The sequence below is a fragment of the Toxotes jaculatrix genome, chromosome 15 (assembly GCF_017976425.1).
Source record: "Toxotes jaculatrix isolate fToxJac2 chromosome 15, fToxJac2.pri, whole genome shotgun sequence".
Classification (NCBI taxonomy): domain Eukaryota; kingdom Metazoa; phylum Chordata; class Actinopteri; family Toxotidae; genus Toxotes; species Toxotes jaculatrix.
The window spans coordinates 23026786-23049861 of NC_054408.1; the positions used below are offsets into that span (position 1 = coordinate 23026786).

General features: G+C 40.9%; 1 protein-coding gene across 1 annotated transcript in view; it reads right to left on the reverse strand.

Annotated features, from left to right (window-relative positions):
* The window catches only part of LOC121194707 (inactive dipeptidyl peptidase 10-like), a 169731-nt gene extending 147183 nt beyond the window's left edge, over positions 1-22548 (reverse strand). Inside the window, exon 1 of the mRNA XM_041057695.1 lies at positions 22426-22548. Within this exon, the coding sequence (XP_040913629.1) occupies positions 22426-22485 (60 nt within the window). The 5' untranslated portion in view covers positions 22486-22548. The remainder of the gene's footprint in view (positions 1-22425) is intronic.
* Between the last annotated feature and the right edge of the window lie 528 nt (positions 22549-23076).

Here is a 23076-nt window from a genome sequence, read left to right on the forward strand (position 1 = left end):
TCAATTTTAGAAAACTGTGACATTACCCTACATTCAGACGCTCAGACATTCAGACATCTTCAGCATATAACTCTCTGATGTGTGTCTGATGTAACACCTGTGTGTGTGTGTGTGTACTGCATATATATATGCTGAGTAGGCTTTGTAAAATTTATGAACATCCAGATAGTACAGCAGAGTCTGTTCAGAGCTACTGTGCTCTACAAAGACAGAAAGCTATCTTAAATAAATATAGAATGTGACTTGACAACAGTTTTCCATATGAAAAATGCATAATAATTTAACAGAGTGCCAATAACTGCCATCTTGGTTTTGTTACTCTAAGGAAGACAGTCTGGTGTGGTTCAGCTAACTTTAAATCATATTTAAATGTATTAAAATGATTATCAGTTTAATTCATTAACTGCGATATGTTACATCCACATAGAAAACATTTTGTTTGTAGGTACAATATTTTCCCCCGCTTACCCTGAAGATTATTCAAAAGCAGAGTGCATGTATGCTTTTTTTTAGGTATTAAATATGGGTAATGGCAGTGATTTTTTCTTTCTTTTGAATAAAATAATCAATTTAAATGCGTGTTTGTCAGGCCACCATAAAAAGTGTGCTCTCTTATTGTTCTCTCTCCCTCTTTGTATGGAAACACTAACCTTTTTATGTAGAACAATGCTGACTTCTGCTGGCCAGCAGAAGGAAATGCACGAGCAGGGTGTTTGTACTATCTCTGTGTACAACTTTTTCACAAAGAGAACACTAACAATCTTCTAACACCCAGTAACGAGTGAAGCCTGGAGTCATGGCACACGGTTGCTGTTGCCTCCGTGTAAATTTTGCAGGAGCACATTCTCACAAATCAATGCCTTCTGTATTCACTTTGTATTTATCTTGTCTGAAAGGATGCATCATCACTGAAGGTCTGTTTATTGTGTGAGAATTTCAGCATCAACTTTGCTTATTTTTGCAGCTCCAAAAAAATAATCCTAAACACAAAGGTGAAATTGCACATGAGCCAGTGATTGAAAAACAGAATTCTATATTCAGAGCACATAATTCAAGGGGAGAAGGTTTATATTTAATACAGTTCGTCAGTGTCGGCGGCAGTGATGTTCATGTGAACAGAATGAGGAAGCAGCGTTCGCAGACACAGAGCAAGGTTGGCTTTAAAGAAGCAATGGGAAGCCCGTTAAGTTCCTCATTTCTTTTATTCGAGCAGGACACAAAACAGCTATTCTTACAGCCCCACCCAGACATCTGTTTTCTGTCTGAGCTCAGGCTCAGAGCAATTGAAGACACATATCAGCACCCCTGCCTGGTCTCTGTATTCAAGTTTCTAAGCTTGGTAATTAGCAAATCCAGGAGGAAACTGATTATTGGTAACCAATTCATCTCTGCCTGGATTTCCTATTGACTATGGGCCCCAGCAGCAGTGACAACAGCTACAACTGACATCCAGAGAAGGGGGACACGAAAGGCACACATACTATGGAAAGGTACTGAAAAGAATCGGTTGTGCCCCTTCCCTTAATGGAACCGTCGCTCCATTCTTCTCACTCCTTTAAGAGACAGATTGAGGTGTTATCGGAGCTAAGGGAGGCGTTTTTATTTTCTGGCCAATATCCGTCTCTTCCCTGTTGAAATGGCCTATCAGGTGTCCGTTTTTTTCCACAGACCATTTATCACGCTGCTTTCACTACTCCTCCCTCTCCCCCTCGCCTTTTTGTTTTACGATCAGCTATCTTGAGAAAATATAAATAAATAAGTCAAAGCCTTGGCAAGTATAAATCACAAAGTTGCAGGTGGGGGAATGACAGAATGCTTCTCTTTGAATTTAAGTTGAAGTTGCAAAGTGTGAGGTCTATTCACGGTGGTTTGACTGAGTGTGAATGAGTAGGTGAGATGTGGGAAGTTAATATTTTGTCATGTTTTGAGACTGAATCACACAAACCCCCACAATCACCAGAATGTACTCTACTCTACTTCAGTCCTACTTCATTCTACTTAAAGTGACTGGAGATTGGTTGGCTTTTCTTCCCCTTCTATTAACCATCACATGTGGACACTTCTGAAATAATTTTTTATGGCTTTTTTAATAATTTCACTAAGAACATTCAATGCTTCACTGCACACTGTTACTTATCTTTTAGGACCCTGCCGTGATTTTCCAGCTGTCCAGCCATATTTTAGCTCTGTTCATGGCCACAGAAAAAAAAAAGACTGACATACAGTCTTCACAAAATTTTCAAGTTTAAAATGATTCTTTTTTTTTTTAGGGAATGGAATTCAAGCTCAGACAACAATGCTCGTGTGAAACATCCATCTATGCATTCTCCATACAGCTCAGAGGGGTGGGGGCCTGGAGCTCATCCGAACACAAAGTGGGGGAGGAGCGGGGTACCACTTAATCCTGGGGCTGTAAAATGTTCTGGTAATTCTATTTGCATACAGTTATCCATGCCAGCTGTTCATATTCCAAGAATACTCCAGTGATTTAGTATTGCACTTCCATAAAGTTAAAGGGGTACCTGTGGCAGACAAAGGATAAAATGAACGGTCAAAACCTGAAGCAGCAGAGACAGAGACTTTTAGTCTCTATGGGTAAAGCTCCGAAAACATGAGATTCAATATTTCCCATAATGTGACTCCAAAGCGGCATGTGCAGCCAGCCAAAATAATACGTACTGACAAATGTGTGAATCTGTCCGTGTTCGCAGACGCCCAGTGCACAGTAGTATAAACAAATCCACATGCACAATCACTGTCTATGTTCACATCTGCTCTCCTTTTAGTGTATGTCCAGGCCTTTTACACTATGACTGCATAGACTGAGGGTGTTTTACTCTATAAACAGAACGTGCACTTATGTGCATAAAGCCATCCGGGTAGTAATCACATTACCACATGCGTACACATGTTCATGCCCATTTTTGAATAGACTGTATCTGGCCCTTTGTTCCTACTTGGTAAATGCCCATGTCTTTCAGTGCCCATGCAGCCAGTCTGTAACACAGGCTTTCTGTTATAATCTGTGGTCTCCAAATCCTGATTATACCACTGGATGTTTTTTTTAAATCAGACATAAAAAAACATACAACATACAACTGCTGTAACGTTGAATGATGGCAGCAGTAGTACTGCTCATCATACTCCTCATGACTACTGAATCTAACTTAAAATCAATGCAATATTTGGCATCCAACATGATAATTGAGGTATTGACAACTCTCAAGACTTGACTGATCTCCTGAACTAAATTACAATCAGGTAAAGTCCCAAGTGGTTCTTTCATCTTCTCTAAAGCTGAGCCGTGATTGTGTCTTAATGAAGACCTTGAGATCAAAATGTCGAACGAATGGTGTGCAACTCATCTTATCTTTTGTCTATAAAGCTCAATTCTGCTCGTGTTTTGGAGGTCAACAAGCTTGTTGACTAAAAAAGAGAAAATGGCCTTTTTTTCTGAACTTTCTGGCATCACCGTCATTCAACAGCCAGACTTCTGCACTTTCTCGTGATGTGACCTTGTTGTGTGAACAGTTCTGCCCTGTAAGTGCGAAAGGGCTGAAAAGTTAGGGCACCCAGTCATAGAGTTACGTTTCTACAGATCACTGTAGACTGTAAAAATAAATGTTGTAACAGAAAAGACTTAAATTCATAACTAGAATCTATACTCACATCATTTTTTATTTTCGTTTTTTATTTATCTCTATATATGAATTGTGTTTCTAGCTGTTTTGCATCCTTATTATAAGCAGTACAAAAAGCTTTGAAAAATTCTTGAACTGTTGGAGCCCAGAGCACCACCCACGAGCTGTCACCCTTTGACCCCGTCCTTCACAGGGTGAATGCGCATGTAGCAAACACAGGCTTATTTAAGAGGACAAGAAGACATGACAGGATGAGCAAAGCATTGCAGCAGCCCCCTGAATGTGCCATAAACTAGCCATGAATAATCACTACTCTTTTCCCGTCTTCAGATGGTTTAATTGTGGGTTGTGGGAGACAGGGCACAGCTTGCCACCACTACTCAACCCAGCTCAGCAGTCGACAGTTTCATCATTACAGTATCATTTCTTCACCAAAGCAGAGCCACTGTGTCTTTCCCGGAGCTAAATGTGGCAGAGAAATTGCGCTAAAGAAGAGGGTCACGAGAAGAGCTCAGCAATACACTAGATGCATCCGATTCTTCTATCTGAGCCATGACAACTGGAACACGGTGTGAAGAAAAAATGATTATTATCCTCACAAGCAGAGTGGTGAACACGCACAAGACCCAGGCACTTTTCATGATTCTTAGAGCTTAGAGGACTAAATGACAGACTACCTCTTCAGATTTATGAACTATTAATCGGTCCATACATTTTCATCAAGTACATAAGGTGCAGGTTTATGCCTGCGATTTTTAGTCCCACTAAGCTAAAGCGAGTCACTATCTTCCAAAGCAACACCCTGTTTAGTACAAATTTCCTTCGTTTCCTTTTTCATTTCCCCAGAAAGTAGTTCCATGCTGAGCTGAAGCAGTAGGATATCTTCTTTTAGTTGCATGTAGGTTGGAGGCACGAGCCTCACACTTTGAAAACCTCTGAATTAGACGAAAAGAGTATAGTGCACCTAGGAGCTGATATATAAGCTGCTTGCTCTAAGGCAAATGACAAGTCATCATTAACCAGTGCTGAGGAGGAAATTCACATATATAAAAATACAGACACACACACATACATTTATGCAACACATTCACTCACTGAGCACTTTATGTGGAGCACCTGTGCACCTGCGTATTCATGCAGGTAAGACCATACAGGTCAGGAGCTCCAGTCAATGCTCACATCAAACACCAGACTGAGGAAAAAATGTGATCTCAGTGACTTTAACTGCTGGTCTGAGTGTTGCTGATGATCTCCTGGGATTTTCACACTCAGCAGTCTCTAGAGTTTAAGTCAGAGTGGAGCCAAAAACAAAAACCATCCAGCAAACAGCAGCAGCTCTGAGGACAGAAACACCTTGTTGATGAGAGAGGTCAGAGGAGAATGGACAGACTGGTTGGAGCTGACAGACCCACAGTAAGTCAGATAACCACTCTGTACAACTGTGCTAGGCAGAAAAGCTTCTCAGAATACACAACACATCAAAAATTGAAGTGAATGGACAACAACAGTAGAAGTAATGGTATGGAGGATGTTTACTTGACACACTTTGGACCTTAATACCAATCAATCATGGTCTGAATATCACAGTCTGTCTGAATATTGTTGCTGACCATGTTCATCCCTTCATGGCCACAGTTCACCATCTTCTAATGGCTACTTCCATCAGGATAATGCTCCATGTCACAAAGTTCAGCAGACGTCAGTGGCCTCCACAGTCACCAGACCTGAATCCAGTAGAACACCTCTGGGATGTGGTACAACAGGAGATTGGCAGCTTGAATGTGCAGCTGACAAATCTGCACCAAGCATCAGTATACAGTATATAAAGAGATATAGAGGTACACACTAGTAAACAAACACATACGTACAACAATCTAACACACATTGCATAACTTGTGTGTGCGCACCTCTCCGCACAGAGTCCTGTTTTTCCACTGCTGCTTAATGCTTCCATCACCACTGTCGGAGCTCTGCCCTGGCACTATGACGAAAATGCACGCTTCATCAACTTTGTCACAAAGTCTATGCATTCTATAGTACAGCAAGACAGGCTGAGCGCCTCCAGAATACCAATGAACAGCCTGCGTTGTGTCCCTGTCAGCCCCCAAAACATCCCGGAGCAGTGCGCTGGCAAAAACAATCCTCGGCTAAACTTACATCACCTTTCAGCACACAGAATAATCTCTTTCCAAGTAAATAATTTGCTGAGTACCTTGTCATATCAAGTTTAGCTGTGAGCATACTAAAGGATTGTGGTCTGTTCATTGAGATTAAAGCACAACCAAAGCTTCACATTCTGTTAAGCCAGATTATAAGAAAAGCAAAGACCCAGGAAATTGCATCACCTGTCAGGCTGTGCTGCTACAGATTATTACCGCCATTAAATCCTATTGTACCGTGAACTGGCTCGCTTTTTGAGGAATTTTCTTGTTTGAGCATGCGAAAGTGGAGCGATTATCTAGTCTGGAGTAAACATGACTGCGTTTCTCTGTTTTGTCAGCTTTTCATGTTCAGTGTCTTCGCTCTGAGGAGATGATTATACAACAGTTTCATAGAGATATTATATAATTAAAACCATAGTATCCCAAATAGGCTCCTATTGAGTAGGACATGACCAGTGTTGGACAGAACACACAACAAACTTAAGATGTTCCTATTTCTAGAAACCTGAAACACCTGGCTGACCTCAAAGATCTCAAACAATCAAAAGCCAACTAATTAAATGCTGTGTCATCTCATGACTTGCACACAACACAAAGATCCAACCAGTATACAGCATTTGCTCGAAATACTAATAGTCTGCAGAAAATGACACCAAAAAATTCACATAAAAAAAGTCAGTGTTTTTCTTCTAAACAAAACTATAATGGCTTTTCAAGGATCAGTCCCCTCAGAGAGGCCTGTGGACATTTGGTCTGGGACACTAAAAAAAAAAACAAAAAAAAAAAAAAAACAAGCAGCCTCAATTCAGTTGATTTAAACTGATCCAACTCACATACATATACAAACACACACACTGCTGGAAGAAAAGTGACTTACTTTTTCCGGTGGTATCCATCACAATAAGTATCCACTTAGAAGTCAAAGAAAAAAGCTGATCCTCATCCCCTCAGAACTTGTCTCTTCACGTTTTCAAGTTCATTATCAAAAGTAATCCACTTGATTGCTGCGTGTGGTGACAGAGCAAACAGAAAGTGCTGGCAGCTAACATAACAGTACCTTTCATTGTGCTAATTCACTTAAATTTAACTAACACACTGACCCCATGAAGGCATTTTACTTCCTGGTTTGTCACATCAAAGGCATGATGGGAAATGTAGTGCCAAAACATATTTATCCATGTAAATTATTCAGGGCGACAAATCCCTAGGGGGGTTTGCTTTTCCTGTGTTGCAATATTTTATTTTTTTTACCTTACCTCCGAATGCCCAATCAACGCTGTTTTGTTCTGTTTTTACCACTTCATCTCTCCAACACTCGTCATTTTTTGTAACTGTAAATACTATTGTTACCACTGTTGTTTCCACTGTTTGTCTACTGCTGTTCCCACTGTTCAGCGTCTTTGAGCACCCGGAAAAGCGCTATACAAGTCTGATGTATGATTATGATTATGATTATGATGATTATTATTATTATTGTATTTGATGTGTTTTAACAACCTGTGAAAATACAGGCAAAAAACAAAAAAGAAATGTTTCTATCAAACCTTTACTTAACCAGATAAGGCTCACTGAGACTGGAAACCTTTTTTGAAAGGAAGAATTGGCCAAGACAGCTGAACAAGAAGTTGAAGAGATAAGAGTGGTAAGAGAGGTAAAAATACTAAAGCTATAAAAATATCTAACAACACTCAGATCATAATTCTAACAAAGATCTCCAGATCTTTCAGGCCACAGGAGTGCAGGTCACACTAACATCGTATGCTGGTGTCAAGTGGAAATTAAATTATTTGCTTCAGTTTCCTCCCCAAATATGAAGCTGCAGGCTACATAAAGCTGACAACTGATGAAATCAATTTGTTTTTCAAAATCAAAATGTTTTTACTTAACGTACTTTGATAATTGCATTGATGTTGTGTGTATATTTTTCCAGTAAATGAAAAAAAAAAACTCTAGCACCTCATATGTGTGTTGTATTATGACAGTAGGAGAAATAAAAAAATAACAAAAGTTGCATAACTAAAACTGCAGCAGCAAGTCTCTCCAAAGTCCAGAATCAGGCCATCACGCTACCCGGCTAACAAACGCTGAGTCCACTGTGGTACGTGAATGAATCGGGCGAGCCCTGACGCTCCCGAGCGGCCTCTTCAGCGTTCCTCAGCATACAGGCTGCAGTTCAGCGTGTAGGGAAGCGCCAAAGGCTGCGAGCGCACTCAGCTACAGTAAACCCCGAAGGAAAACCCTGATTCAATCAACACCTGCACCGCTTAAAGTGAGCTAAACTTCGTCACACTGTACTCAAGTGAGTATGTAACACCGTTTAAGACGGTATGCTTTCATTTAAATGGCTGGCAGCTGATCTGGTAACATTTAAAAGCCAAGTAGAGAGGAGAAGGTGAAGGGTTTTTGTCAGTGTTGGACTTAGAGTGCAGGTCTTTTTCCTGGAGGCTGTCCATACCGATGTGAAGCTGATTTTTATCGAACTCCAAAAAATACCAGTGGAAACAAATGACTTTGTTCATTTTTAGCCAGCACAAATGCCAAAAGTCTGTAACTACAGGGAGTGAAAACACAAACACAAAAAAAACTGAGGATTCAAACCTGAGGGACAAAATAACTGAATCCAGTCCAACTGGTTGTGTCCAGCTCTTGGTCTTTTCCTCTGGTAACCAACAGGGGCCAGCGGCTCTCTCTCCAAACCATCTTTTTAAGCAGCTTTCCTGCAGTGTGTGTGTGTGTGTGCTTGTGCATGTACACAAGAGTGTACTCTCTTCTTGCAGCAACTCATTATGCGCTGCTCCTATTATTGCCGCTCTGTCACCACACTGGAGCAATGAATGGAGGAACACACAACCGTTCATTAATGTTTTGACACCTCCTCCCATCCCCTCTACTGTGTTAGTGGGATGAGCTTTGGCTTCCTCCTCAGGCACATCGGTACAACACTTTATACATACAAATGCACAGAGCATACACATAACACACTTAAGCAATAACTCCTCTCTCTCTCTCTCCAGAGTTCTCTGGCAGCCTCGGGCCACAGCAAAGGCAATGAGGAATACATTCATTTCACAGTCCAGCATATTTTGTTCAGTGAATATCCAGTCAGGGACTGCAACACACTCTAAATGTATTCTACATTCAGGTGCCTCGAAGCAGTGTAAGACCAGTTCTTTTAGCAGGTTATAAAACTGAAACAAAGGTGAAACAGTTGGCAAAAGTGTTCGATTAAACACTTTGGAGCAAAACGATGACACAGGAATAATATGTCAAGTGCTAAGTCAGATGTTAAATGTTCAATCTGTCATCAGTTATGGTCCATCAGACAACCTCTGGCTGCTTTACAGGAGGACGAACAGCCACAACAACCAGTCCTGGTTCTATATTGTGTGATTTTAGAAATTACCTTTTAACCTGTCAATATGGCAGCCGTGGGTTTTTTTTACTGTTATTGATTGAAACATTTAAAAAAAAAAAAAAAAAACCTTATCACTTCAGACAGTGCAGTAGATTTCAAACCTACTGTTAATTGGCCAGGGTTTCACACATTAATCTCAAAGTGCAGCACCAATCAACACCCTGCTTCTCAGCCAGATGAACAAGGACGAAGAATAAAAACAACTCTGTGCCGACGTGCAGAGTGCCTACAAAGACACTGTCCTTGGTGCTGAAAGATTTCTCTGTCTGAAAGCCTCCTCAGCCAGGTGCAGTTTTTGTGACTGTTGTAGCCCCTCCACCCCCCCGACAGATCAAATCTGTTGTTTTCAAGCTGTGTCTCCCACACATCCCCCCCAGAGAGAGGAGAGGATCACATCAGTTTGAGCTACAGGTTATCTGCTCTACCTTAACCAACAGCCTTTGCTTCCCATCCTATCTGTGGGAGAATTCATCATCAGTGACAGATAATAAATAAATAACTTTGTCGCAGATTCAGTTCATTTAAATATGATTTAATTTATTTCAGCAATAATTTCATCTTAGTTTTTCTGCAAATCTGAAACATTTTGAAGGGGCAGTATCCTGTATTCATATTTACAGAAGCTTGAGGCGACAGCGTGACAGTCACCTTACATTTTCTATTATCTTCCACTGATCCTCCTACTGCAAATTAAACATGCAAGAACAAAAAGCTTTAGATATGTTATGCTCAAAATAAGGTTTTCTTCATCTCAGTTGAAGTAGGTTTGTCCCCAGTAGTTACTGCAGTCAGGGTCTAGTAAGTTTAGTTACTTGTCCACAGTCTACACAAAGCATTGACTGAGACAGTGATGGGTAGTTACCACTGGTGGGAAACAGATCCTTGCTTTCAATGAAATGAAACATAATGAAATTATCAGTTATCCGATTTTACTGTAAATATCAGCACCAAGGAGAGTAAAAAATTTACTGAAGGTGATGCTTTTAATCTAAGCGTGAAAGTAAGACAATGGGCCCAGTGTTCATGCTGGTCAGAATATATTAGCAAACATGTTGACATGTATCTGTGCAAAAGCATACTGTAATTACAGCTTCAGCACAGACAAAAGTGCAAAGGCCATTTAGTTGTTGCCTTATTGGAGTGATACGATCCTACAAAAGTTTACTCAGAATATTTATTTGCAACATTGCGAAAATGAATCAATTAAATCTAAATGCAGCTGTGCCAAGAGCTTGTACTAGCATTTGCACTTGTGCTTGTGTCCATTTTAAGGAAATGAATGCCCATGGTGTTCTTTCAAAGACTAAAGCACTTATAAGAAGTTGGATATACCATTTCAGAGGTGTCTCTCCGCTCATCTTTGCAGGAGCTTCAGGCAATTACTGATCTATCATTTCTACTGCGTGAGGGGTATACACAGATATGATGGATGTTTCATTATACAACAATGTGTCCTAAAGGGGTGATTTGACATTTAAGAGTTTCTGTCTCAGTATTATCTTTTTTAATCACTTCCTGTTGAGTTTTATCTGGATAGATAGATAGATAGATAGATAGATAGATAGATAGATAGATAGATAGATAGATAGATAGATAGATAGAAACAGAAACATTTTCTTCCTCGCCTACACTACTAAGAGATAAAGGCAAACCAAAATTAAAATGTCAAAGCATGCCTTTTGGGCCCACACTAACTTTCTGAATTAAACCTTTCTAAATGTCTTTTACTGCCAGAAGACAGTCATTTGAAAGCCGAGGTGGCCCCGGTGGCCCCTCGCTGGCCATTTTACCTGCAGTAACATTCAGATGTCAGCACATGCTAATGCCTGTTTTTCGCCTCTGGTTCAGCTCAGCCTGCACTGCCTTCTCTCATGAAGTCCTTTTCACATGCTCACTTTATTCTGGCCAACAGGTAATAGTGACTGAAGTTTGGATCTCCTGTATCTTTTATAAGGATCAGTCTAAATGCATCTTCACAGCTCATAAATGTCGCTGCATGAATATTAAGAGTGTATGTATGTTATCAGCCAAACAGTGCTTTTACACATAATGGTGTCGATGTATAGTATGTGTGTTTCAAGGAAACACATCTCCTGCTATACTGAGGTAGCCATGATTATTTCATTATTCCTGATTATTTTCTGTGATGACCAAATGAAGGTAAAGGTGAGACAGGAGGCTTTAAACTTGCTATGTTATCAGTTTTACTCAGCCTCAAAACTTTTTTGACGTGACCCTAAAGTCTTGCGGCCCTTGGGGTCTTGCAAAAGGCCAGTAAGGTTAATAATATAACACTAATCTCCTTGATGCTAAAAACACAGTAGTCTATGTGCAAATTTGAGTCTAGGAAAAGTAAAGGGAGGAAAGATTTTGAAGACATTTAAGACGTGAACCGCAGGTAAATAATCATTAAAAACAAAGAAATAGGAAGACGTCCCCTTCAATCCAAAGAGATGGATAAACTCCTCAACACCTCAGGCACCTTTGGCTGAGGAGTATACTATGTTTGGTTTATGGATTCACAGCACAAACGCCCCCCTCAGCGTTAAACGTAAAAACTTGAGTCCTGAGGCAGGGAACCACTGGACACACTGTCACCAAGCTGTGAAACAGATGGTGTCTGACTGTTGTGGTCCAGCTACAACCAGCTCACTAACACTTGTTACACATATATATATGATAGCAGGAGAAAAAAAATGGAGGGGTCTATAACACAGAATTTAAAGTCATGAAAGATTTCCAGAACTTTTTCAAGTAAATCAATTAATATATTAAAATATCAATTTTAAAATAGCATGAATTACTTTTTAAGCATTTGGTTGCAGCAGAGAGAGAACAAGTCTGTCTCACCTTGAAAACTAAAAGTTGTTGTGGCAAATATGTTTGTAAAAAATTGCTGAAAAAGCGTTTGCATTTATGTGGAGTTGTGTTTTTACTCTCCTTTTAGTTTCAATTCTCCTCAAGTTCAAATACTGGACATTGTACAGGTGTCCACTTTCACAGAAGCTTTAATTCCTGCTCCACAGTGTGGTAGAAACTGAGGAAGCAAAGAGCAAAGCTGAAAGCAACGAAGGAGGAGGCAAAGACACGGTCAACTTTCGCCCCAAAGAAAGTATCTGTTTTTTGCGCTGCTGGAGTTTGGTTCAAAGACTGTCCATCAATGAATACACTTAGACAGAGGAGAGACTCCCGCTCCCACCGCTTGAGGAAAAGAGAGTGGGCCTCCCGCTCACTGTATGATTCAGGTGTTCACATCCCAGCAACAAGAAGTTGGCCAGGTGTGGATCACAGGAAACCAACACGTTGGGACCTGGCGCAACAAGGTAAGGTACTCCATGTCCATAGATGCAGACATTTCTTTGAAGGGGGAAACTCTCTTGGCAGAGAAATGATGGAATGATTTAATCACTACAGTCTCCACATCTATTTCCAGGGCATTTCTGGCACCTTTCACTGCATTGTGATTTATGTGGACAGGGAAGGCCGTGGGCAGGATCTTGCTGTTGTGTTGTTTTAGCTGTTGGTAAACCTAGTGCCCTTTGCCATAATTCACAGTCGAATGCTGCGTTTGTGTTCTGTTAGCTTCTGCAGTAGAATGTCCGTGACTGCATCTGGTCCCGCATGGTTTAATTTCCCTCCATCAATGTTTTAATTGAACCAGCTCATAGCTGTGTGTCTGTGCAGATCCTTCAGTCATCCAGGTCATGGTATTTCTAAATGCTATGCAAAGGCAACTGGACTCGCTTGAGGTGCTTGAAGACATTTCACCTCTCATCTGAAAAGCCTCTTCAGTTCAAGTCATGGCTATGTGCCACTTTCACAATGAGTTGTTTGATGAATGAACAGTTCACCAAGATCACAAGTTGTATTTAAATATAACTAATCACAACTTGAGTTTAGTCTCGGGTCAAACAGGTCAGGATTCAGGACAACTGAACCCTAACACGGTTCATCAGAGGTTTGTTGGTAAAAACAGCTGCTCACTATAGCTAGAAAACGTTGTGGGCCACAAAGCCAAAAGAACTTAACTAAACTAAAAGATGCTAATACACTCAGTAGATTTATATGTATGATGTCTGAAATGTGACTTGACATGTCTAGAAGGAAAGTACTCCTCTGAAATACTTCTAATGCAATATTCTCCCCCCGCTGCCTGAAATCACTCCAAGCCAAAAACACGCCTGCCAATAGTGTCAGCTGCTGAAAATGATGAATAGGTTTTGTTTTAATGGCTACGTTCAGCGACCTGTCCACCCCTGTCTAAACCTGGAATAAATTCCACACCTGTGTTAATTAACTCGTACTCACTGCTGGGGGCTGTTTTCCCCTGAGATCGTCTGTGTGTGTGATACGTTTGGCATCCAACTTTATACAAGAAGAGGTCACAGTAGTTGTGGATCACCTCAAATGCACTTGCTTGTTAGTCTGCTGATGCTGATTAGAATAAAAACATTCAAATTTTGTTGTCACCCATCAGGGGGCTCGCCACTTTTGTAACGGAAACAGAGACCGTGCTGGCATACTAATGCACTCACGATAACACAGGTTATTTCCGTGCTCTTCCTGTAATGTCATTTCATCATTTCTCTCTACCATTGAAAAGAATGGCTCTTTAACACTCTGCTCAAGACCAAGCCCCTTGAGAACAAGCTGACATTTGACTGTATGTGAATATTTATCTTGGAATAATATTGTGTCGCTGTGTGTGTTCATACTGACCACTCCACCTCCACAGAGAAGAGGAAAGGTAAGGTAAGGGAGAAGACATGTAAAACACCCAGGAATAAAAGAATCCCCCAGGCCCAGACAGTTAAAAGGAAATGTTTTTATGTTTTTGAATTGACAAATCAAGACTATGGAGGCAGCGTTCTTAATTAGAGACTGACGTTCCAGTATTTGTGCTGGTAACAGTTACAGTGTGAGCTAACCAACATGTCTTTCTTCGCCGGGGGGGGGCTTTGATTTCTCACCAGAAAAAAAAAAAAAAAAGCTTGTTTAAAGCCTTTTGTTGCTCCAAATATCCAGATTTGCTAAAAGTTTAACCTGTAACCAGTTCCTCAGCTCTGCTTGAGGTTAGGGTCTCCAGGCTACATTAGCTGCTACAAGCATAACACACCCAAATCTCCACCTGAGCTGTCGGCAGTTAATTTGCATCGCGGCTGATGTAGGGTTCCATGTTTGGACAAGAAAGGAGAGTGTGTGTCATTAAAACAGACAATATCTCTGGTTTTTAATCACTGATTTTCTTTCTCTCTCTCTCTTGTTTTTTTTAACTGTCCATTGTGAGTCTAAAAATTTTTTCATTGAAGAACAATGCTAAATCACTATAGTGCTTTTTTTAAAAGCCTTTTGTCAGATAGCTATCTTTGGTGTGTCCTGGAGGCTGAACTGAAAGGGAGGCACACCACACCATCCTGGGGTTCAGCTACTGGACCATGTCATACCCGTGTCCTTCCCTTCATTTTCTGCCTCTGTGCTAACAGCTGTCCAATAAAGAGGAGACCTCTTAAAAAGAGTCTTCAGAGTCTAGGATGAACCTTCTTTTACAGTTTCACTCATATCTCCTGAGCTGTGTGCCATAGAAAAATATTTCTATTTTTCTTACATGCGCCTGAACTCTTGGTTCAACATGTTGCGAGTTTGACTTATTTCACTTTTGTTTATTTAGGTCATTTAAGATTTTACACTTACACTCTCTGCACTGAACAAGAATTAAGAACCGTACAAATAAAATAACAATTGTTTTCCAACTCACAAGTCCATTTAATTCCAGTCCTTTTCCTTTTCTGTTTAGTTCAGTTCAATTCAATCTCCTTTTTCTAAGAATAAAAAATTGGGTTGGGTTTTCCTGGAATTTTGCTGCTGGTAGTGGGAGAGAGCCGCCGGCTTATGTAAAGAAGAGAGAAGTGTAGCAGTGATCCAAGAAGAAAGATACCAGCGAGGATGGCTGTCAGTGGTGGTTGAACAGCTGATCGCAGGAGATTACAAAAACCTCACTTCTGAATTGATATCGCACCAGTCTGTACTCTCAGCTGCTGTGAGAGAGAGAGGTGGTTATGAATATGAGTCAATTAAAATGTTGCACATTTCATCCTGTGTTCCCCAAAATCAGAAACCAGATTACTGTAAGAAATCAAGCCATTCTAAGAAACGGGGTGATGCATTTCATGCACTGTAATCATCTGTGTGACAACTCTAAAATCCCAGTTTCCATGGAGCTGCTTTATTATCATACATATATATATATATGTATATATACACCTAAGTTAGAGACCTGAGGCCTCAGAGAATGCTTGTTTACAGTAGATGGCTTCTGAAAAATGGCATCAAGAATTCGTCCTGCAATCAGGACAACCGGATGAGACAAAGACATTATCCTGCCATATGGAAACACCACAGAACACCATGAAAGACAATAATAAAGCAAACAACTAAAAACAAACAACACCTGTGGCTTATAGACACTTACACAAAACCTCATGGAAAGGTTCTGCATGGATACTTCTTTAGATTTATAAATGTAATAAACTTTACCAGATCACTGAGTTGTTGCTTGACATCCATTCTAGCCCCAAAACTTACTTTCTTTCAGATAATTACTTAAAGAAAAGAGATTTTTATCATTTATATTGTCATCTACAACATATAGCATAGTCAAGGCTTTGCTACTTATTCTATTAACCAAAACTCCTCAGGAACTTTAGTCATTTTGCACCTCAGGATTCAGAGCACACTGCGAGAGTTTCATGATACATTCACACCCATTAATTTCACTGCACAGCAGGCCCTGAAGCCCAATCTCACTGACTTGACTTTCACAGACTCTACTTTATCAGATAAATGCACAAATACTTTTTTTTTAAAAAGCTTTGGAAAAGTAACGATAAAGTGTATTTTATTATACAAGAAAACAGTGTAATGAATTTTCTAAATGGCATCTTCTCCAACACCACCACATACTTATAATAAAATAACACAAGACAAACTCAGCATTTGATTCAACCCATGAACCACTAACATCTCATTTACATTTTTCTTTTCACATTTTCAGTTTATGTTTGAGTGCCTAATTGCTTTTTTTTTTCCTTCTCAATAACACCAAAAATCCATTGTGTTCTCAGGAGCAACTACTTTACATTTGTGTGTGGGAAGTCATTAAGCAGCAGTAAGGACTCTATAGGACCCATGAGTGCACGTATAATATACATATATGGAAAATGACAGGTTATATCATGTTACATTTTTTTCCTTCTCAGGGACAAATAAGCCTTCTCGAGAGAAAGCACTCTTATGCAAATGAGTGGTAGATACGTCTCAACCGCAAAACAAATTAGCGACACATCTATCACTTATTCCTTGGTGAGACTTTGGAATGAGAGATGAACTTGAAGCAGAGGATATATTGAGATCAGCTGGCATAGCTCTATAATTTATAGACTCGCCGACTCAAGAGCCAATGCAATCATTCTTATGAGACTGATTCCAGCAATCTATTACACCCAGAGCGAGCCGGTCCCGAGCAGTTTTTAAAGACTGTTTATGTGATAGATCTTCAGAACAGGGGAACGCCTCACAGGTTCAATAACCTGCTGGCTGAGCTGTCGAGTATCCAGGCTGCTGAGTTACGGAGATGAGAGCTATCTGCGGTGTATGCTGGCAGAAAGAACGCAAACAATGCTCGTCTTCCTGCCGGTGATAGGAAAACCTCAGAGGAAAAGCCAATGTGAGCGTTGCTGCTGTACAACGTCTAGTATAAATGAAAGTGAAGTGTTTTGAATTCAATATTTTGTTTATCCAGACAAGGCCTTCTATCTGTAGCCTTTACAAACAGTCATCATCATTTGGTTTTTAAAGACAGAAACACATCACGCAATGCAGAGCAAACCAACGGTAATCCAGCCTGCATCATCCGAAGGAGTGAATGCACAGCATATCTGCTGGGGTTACACACATTAAACTGTTTAACAAGCTCACCGTAGACATGACAGTAGAAATTTAAATGTAAGACTTGTTTTTCTCTGACTCAGAGCAGAGTTTGATTACAGCTTAGTTCCCATCAACATTGTCCTCATTACTTATCTTTAAAATCTGGCTGCCTTTCACTGCAGCAGCAACATAAGAACTTGTCAAAGCACTTTATCTGAAATAAGGCGCTCTTTGAGCTGGATCAAAGCACATCAGCGTTTAAAGTCCGAATATATCTGCAGTGACACAAATGCTCTATTTTGAGGTCGTTTTCATGAACTACATCGCAGGCAGCCCAGTGTATTTTTGCTCCACTGGGCTAATGTAACACAGAGTAAATCATTTAATATCATTTGGTGAAGAGGATTTCCAAACAATGACTTTTGGGATAAGTCTTGACATTGAATAAACTCAATTTGCAATCAATAAATATTGGTAAAACCAGGATGAAATCAGCTCTCAAAAATGTTTTCTTCTTCAATTTGTTTTTCCAAAATGGTGAAAAAATATAGAACTTATGACATGATGTGAAACGATTTTCACTGACTAGGTGCATTAGTCAGAGAAATCCCCTGAGAATACAGACACCCATAGACTATGCACTATAAATTATGTAAATACATTTCTAATGAAAGATCCATGTCATGTGTTAGAGATAATATATACATATGCTGTGAGCTCACTTTTTTTTTTTTTTTAATTTAAAAGCCTCTTTAATTTCCCTGTTGTTATGTACTTCAGACGTATCCTTTATTTTAAGGCACCAGAGGTTTCAAACTCTGGCTTGAAACAGTCACAGCTGTGGGTAACAGCTACACATAATAACAGCTGCTCTGACATTTGCTGGAAAACCTTCTTGATGCTATGAGACAAACAATGAACCTGTTTTTCGTCTTTTTCACTGGAATGTCTCAATACTGGTGCAGCGGTCAGATTTCTTAGTATGCAAATCAGTCAGCTAAGGTTATCCAAATCATTAGCCACTACAACCGTCATCACACCCACTGTCATCGGTGTAGTGGTGGGTAATGTAGTCACTGGGTTTTGAAAAGACATAGAATAAGAAATACAATAAATCTGGTTCTGCTGCATTGACTTTGATCCTATCTTTTTAAACTGTCCATCAAGACTCTGACAGTATTATAGTGTTAAATCACTGGAGGATTCTTTCAATCAGAAAGTTAACAACCAGTCTACTCATGTCAGTTATAGACAGTTGATAGGCCTCAGTCAAACCATGCCATATTCACTTTTGAACCACTACAATTTAAAGATTCTCAGTCTGATGTGAACATAATATTAGAAGTGTTAATATTCAGTGAAGGTAACGTTTTATTATTTAACTAATATCTCTTGTTATATTATGTAAAGCAGCAGAACCTGCACATGTCTTGCATAAATTACTAATGTCAACACCATTAAGAAAAAATATCTGGGTTACAGGATGTAAGTGAAGACATATCCCATGGAAAATATTTGTCTCATAGAATATTTTTTTATCCTCATGGTGCAGCAGCATCACAGACTTGATGGTGAACATGTCAGGATACAAATGGCTGCATTTCACGAGGGATCAGTCTGCATGTTTGGATTGATTGCAATTTATAAAACAGAGCCATGCTTATGCACAGCTATAAAAAAAAAAAGTGTGTATGCATATTTCTGTCTTTAATTGTGAGCTTTCTGCCTCTAGTCCCTGATGGAGAACCTGTACTGAGGAAGGCTTTTTTTTTTTTCTAGGGCAGGGATTTTATCAAGTCAAACTTCTGGTTTTATGAAAGACACTGTTGTGCCCACTGTTTCAACACTTCATGTCTCTTTAATTTTCAGTTCCAGGCTTTTTTGTCACTCAAGAGCCTTAAAAGTGATGTGACTATAAATGGCTTGAAGGTAGAGGCTCACACTCAGATGTCCTTTATCTTATCTTCGTGAAACAGGATCCTAAAATTGGTATTTCAAAAAAAGAGGCTCAGTCCTTTGCACTTACATAAATCACTGACTCTCACTCCTGCAAACTTCCTGTCGAGATCCCTACTGTGTAAATCCACAATGTTAGAGCACAGCTTGAGAATTACAGCACATTCTTTTACACAACCTTGTGGTCCCATCACTGATGAGCACACTAGGAGAGGAGCACTGACATAGCTCCCTGCTTCCCTGACAATCCCAGTTTATAGCTGCAATCTGCATGTGGGTGGACCTGACACTTCCAAGGACCGCTGATGACACGAGCCTCGGGCTGCATCCAGCCTTGTTAAACTCAGCGAGACCCCGACAGTTAAGTCCCACAAAAAATCTGCTGCCTCATCCTAATTGGATCTTGGCTAGTAGTGGCATAAGGACACAGCTATGATATGAGGACGGGGTATTTAAGAGGATAACAGAGAGCCGTTAAGACCTCGGCACCAGACGACGGGGGTCAGACACGGAGAGATTAGCGGGTTTTTGTACAACACAGAGGAGTTTTGGAGTTCTTAATCCTGACCATGATCCCTGACTTCTGAGACGGCTGAAGGCAAGGTGCATCACACGCAGCTACAGTAAATGCCTCAGAGTGCAGTTATAATTTGGGGCGATTTTATACAATAACCATTGTAAATGCAGCAAGCACCCCAGCTGCAGTTCGTTTTCCCTAACAGTGAAAAAGACAGGCAGCGAAAGACAATGGCGCTGCACACAGAGATTCAGAAAATGTCTTTTACTAAGCAAGCACTCCTGCAAACCATCAGGGCATCAGCCCACGGCAACCCTCTAAGCAACGGCATATGAGGCTGAATATTGTCAAGGACTGTAACTCAAGCTCTGTTTACTGTCAGTGTGAGAGAAAGCAAAGATCCTAAAACCACTGTGGCTCAGCGAGTCTGTTTCTATAGACTATTCTTTTTCTTTTTTTTTTTTTATTTACACAGACAATTTATCCATGTGTCAATATGTGTCAGTACATCAAGCTGTGAACAGGACAAAAAGATAATAATAATAATAATACAAGCTCTGTCAATCCTCTAATTCTTCTATTTCACCTGGACAACCTGAATTCTTCCTGTGGTCAGAGTGTACCACAACAAATTTTAGTCTACTGAATACCTGTCATTTCTGCCCCGTCTGTCTCCTTTTCTTTGGCTGCTTTTTCTAATCACCTTCATTGATCTTCATTGGTTTAAAGCAATCACAAGCTCCCAAACGACCGCCCTGGACACGGTGACAGTTTGTAGATACTTCAGATCACTGTGAGCCTGGGATGGCTTCCTCCTGACTGACTGTGAAACTCCATAAACGGTCTCACGCAGGTGGAAATGTTTAACCTGATTAAATAAAGGTGTGTTTGGACACTTGCTGAAAGTCCCTCTCAGTGATGCGGCTGTGGGGAGTGACTCATTAGCTATCGAGGACCACTAACTGGGTGCTGAGTAGGGTTCAAACCACGAAGTGTTGAAATCCAATGAACCGCTGACAGACGATGACAGCAAATAATAAAGTAAAGTAACTTCAGTCACGCTTGGTGACTGCATGAATTTGCATATTATCTCTAAGCTCTTCCAAACAGAAAAATCAATGGACACTCAGTGAATTTCTGATCACCACCTTTGCTCACATTTCCATCCTGCTTAAAGGCTCTGACAACATGTCCCCTCAGTCAGCTTCCTGCTACGAATGATGGAGTCCAGCATAAACACAAAGTTACAACGGTTTTGGTTCTTTGACGTGAGGCATTCCTGTATTTCTGTCTTTGTTCTTCTGTCTGCTTTAAACAGTCAGTTTGATAAAGGCGATGTCACATACCTGTGTGAACCAGAGTTTAACGGCATTTGAATCAAAACGTGATGTTGTTTTTGTCCCTGTCACTGGCTTTATGAAACGGCTGGAAGGTTGGTGAAAAGTAGCCTCTAAGGCCTCGGCGCATTGAGCTACATCAGCACCACACAGACAGATGACAGATGAAGAGCTGGCCTCAGCACAAGGGTCACAGAGAAGGACCCAGCATCAGGAGCACACATGGCTCCATAGGCAGTAAGTGATGGCTGCTGATGATGTCTCACAGCTCAGCAACTGAAAAGCCACAAGGAGGGCAGAGTATTTTCTGATTCTCACTGCTCAGAATGTTGGAATACCACAAGAAAAAAAAAATGCATCATGGATCTTATTAACCAATTTCATATTTTCACCCATCTTTCATTCCAAGTTGAACTCCACTAATTCTCACATTCAGCCTTGTATTCCAAAATTGCACGCCGCTGGGATAGTGGGGAGGAGGATCGATAAATTTGCCCCAAGCTAAATTTCTCTGGTGGGACATCGAGGTTGAAAAGTGATGCAGGACCAGCGGCAAAATCGATACCGCTGTTGAGTCACACACACACACACACACACACACATAGACAAAGGCGTGTGCGCACACACACTGCATGGGAAGCAAAAGCCGCAAGACACACCAACATAAATCTCACACTCCTTCAGCCCAGGTTTAGGTGCACAGTATGAAGACAATGCGGATGCTGCCGTGTGGAAACGTTTCTCGATCGTGACGAGACGGAAAACGACAGCGTTAATTGCGCTACCTGTCCTCTCACTATCTCACAGCACACACACATACACTTCCTGCAGCCTCCTTGCGACCACTTTAATGCAATTTGTTAATTCTAACAACAGGTTGGAAATCTGGTTGATCTCCATGGGACCGTGCTCGGCAAAGTTAAGCAACTGATGCACCATCAGATACCTTTGTTGGTGTTTGACGGTGCAGTGTTTCAGACATGTTTTTCTCTCCGTAACCGCGTGGAAGTGACAGAGACAAGACGGAGCTTTGTTTGAAGGGAGACTCTCTAATTTCTGTCCTCAGCTCATACAGACACTATAATAATAATAAGGAGCGCGACGTGATATGAATGAAATCTCGCCACTGCGCCAGTGTTTTGCTCCTCATCCAACACATTTACACTGGACGTCAAGAACCGGAGCTCCCTCAATCAAACCCAGTCAGAGGATTCAAGCTACCTATTGAACGTTCATGTCCAAATTAAACTGTTTCACATAGGAGCCGCAACTTCATCGGGTAATAACGGAGAAGCTGATACGCATATTCTCAAAGCATCTCCAAAGTGCTGCGCGTCAATGCGCATTCCCCCTTCACCAAACCCGCACCGAAGTTTTGAGCTGTTACAGAGCCGCTGCTGCTGCTGATACAGAGTTACATAAAACAGGCATAAGTTAAACACAGCGGAGAACAGTCGTTCATGAATCGTACCTTGATAGCCTTCGTTGACTGGCATTTAACTTGATGCGAGACGGTGGCGGTTTGGTTCATCTTGGGACGCCGACACAAACAGTCCTCCAATCCAAGTGACACAAACCAGCAGAGGAGAGAAACAAAGCGGGTCCCCGGTGTAACTCTACAGCGTGGGATGCGCACTGTTTTCGCTCTTTGTTCGGTGTGCGGCAGAAGCGCGCATCCGCATCTGACAGCTACTGTATGTGCCTCGCGCAGCGCAGCGCAGGCATGTAGGCATGTGCACAAATGACCGGTGATGATTGGTAACCGGGGCGACCGCAGGAATTTCTGAATGGGGGGGTGGGAGGGGGGGGGGGGGGGTGGCCAGAGGGTAGTAAGACCCGAAGTATGAGTAGGTCAGTGTCCATAAGAAACAAAAACCCACAACAAACACCGGAGCCCTGACATTTAGATACAGTCACAGACTTTATTTATTCATTCATTTATTGACAATATTTATTTGTAATATTGGTAATATTGATGCAGGACCCAGGACAAAAAATGACTTCAGGTGATTAAACGTCAGTGTGGTGTTTTCAGGTTGTTTCACTGACTGTAAGTGGCAAGAAATGAACCCGGCTTTAAGCTGAACTCACTTTTATGTTCCTTTAGCCCAAAATCACAACT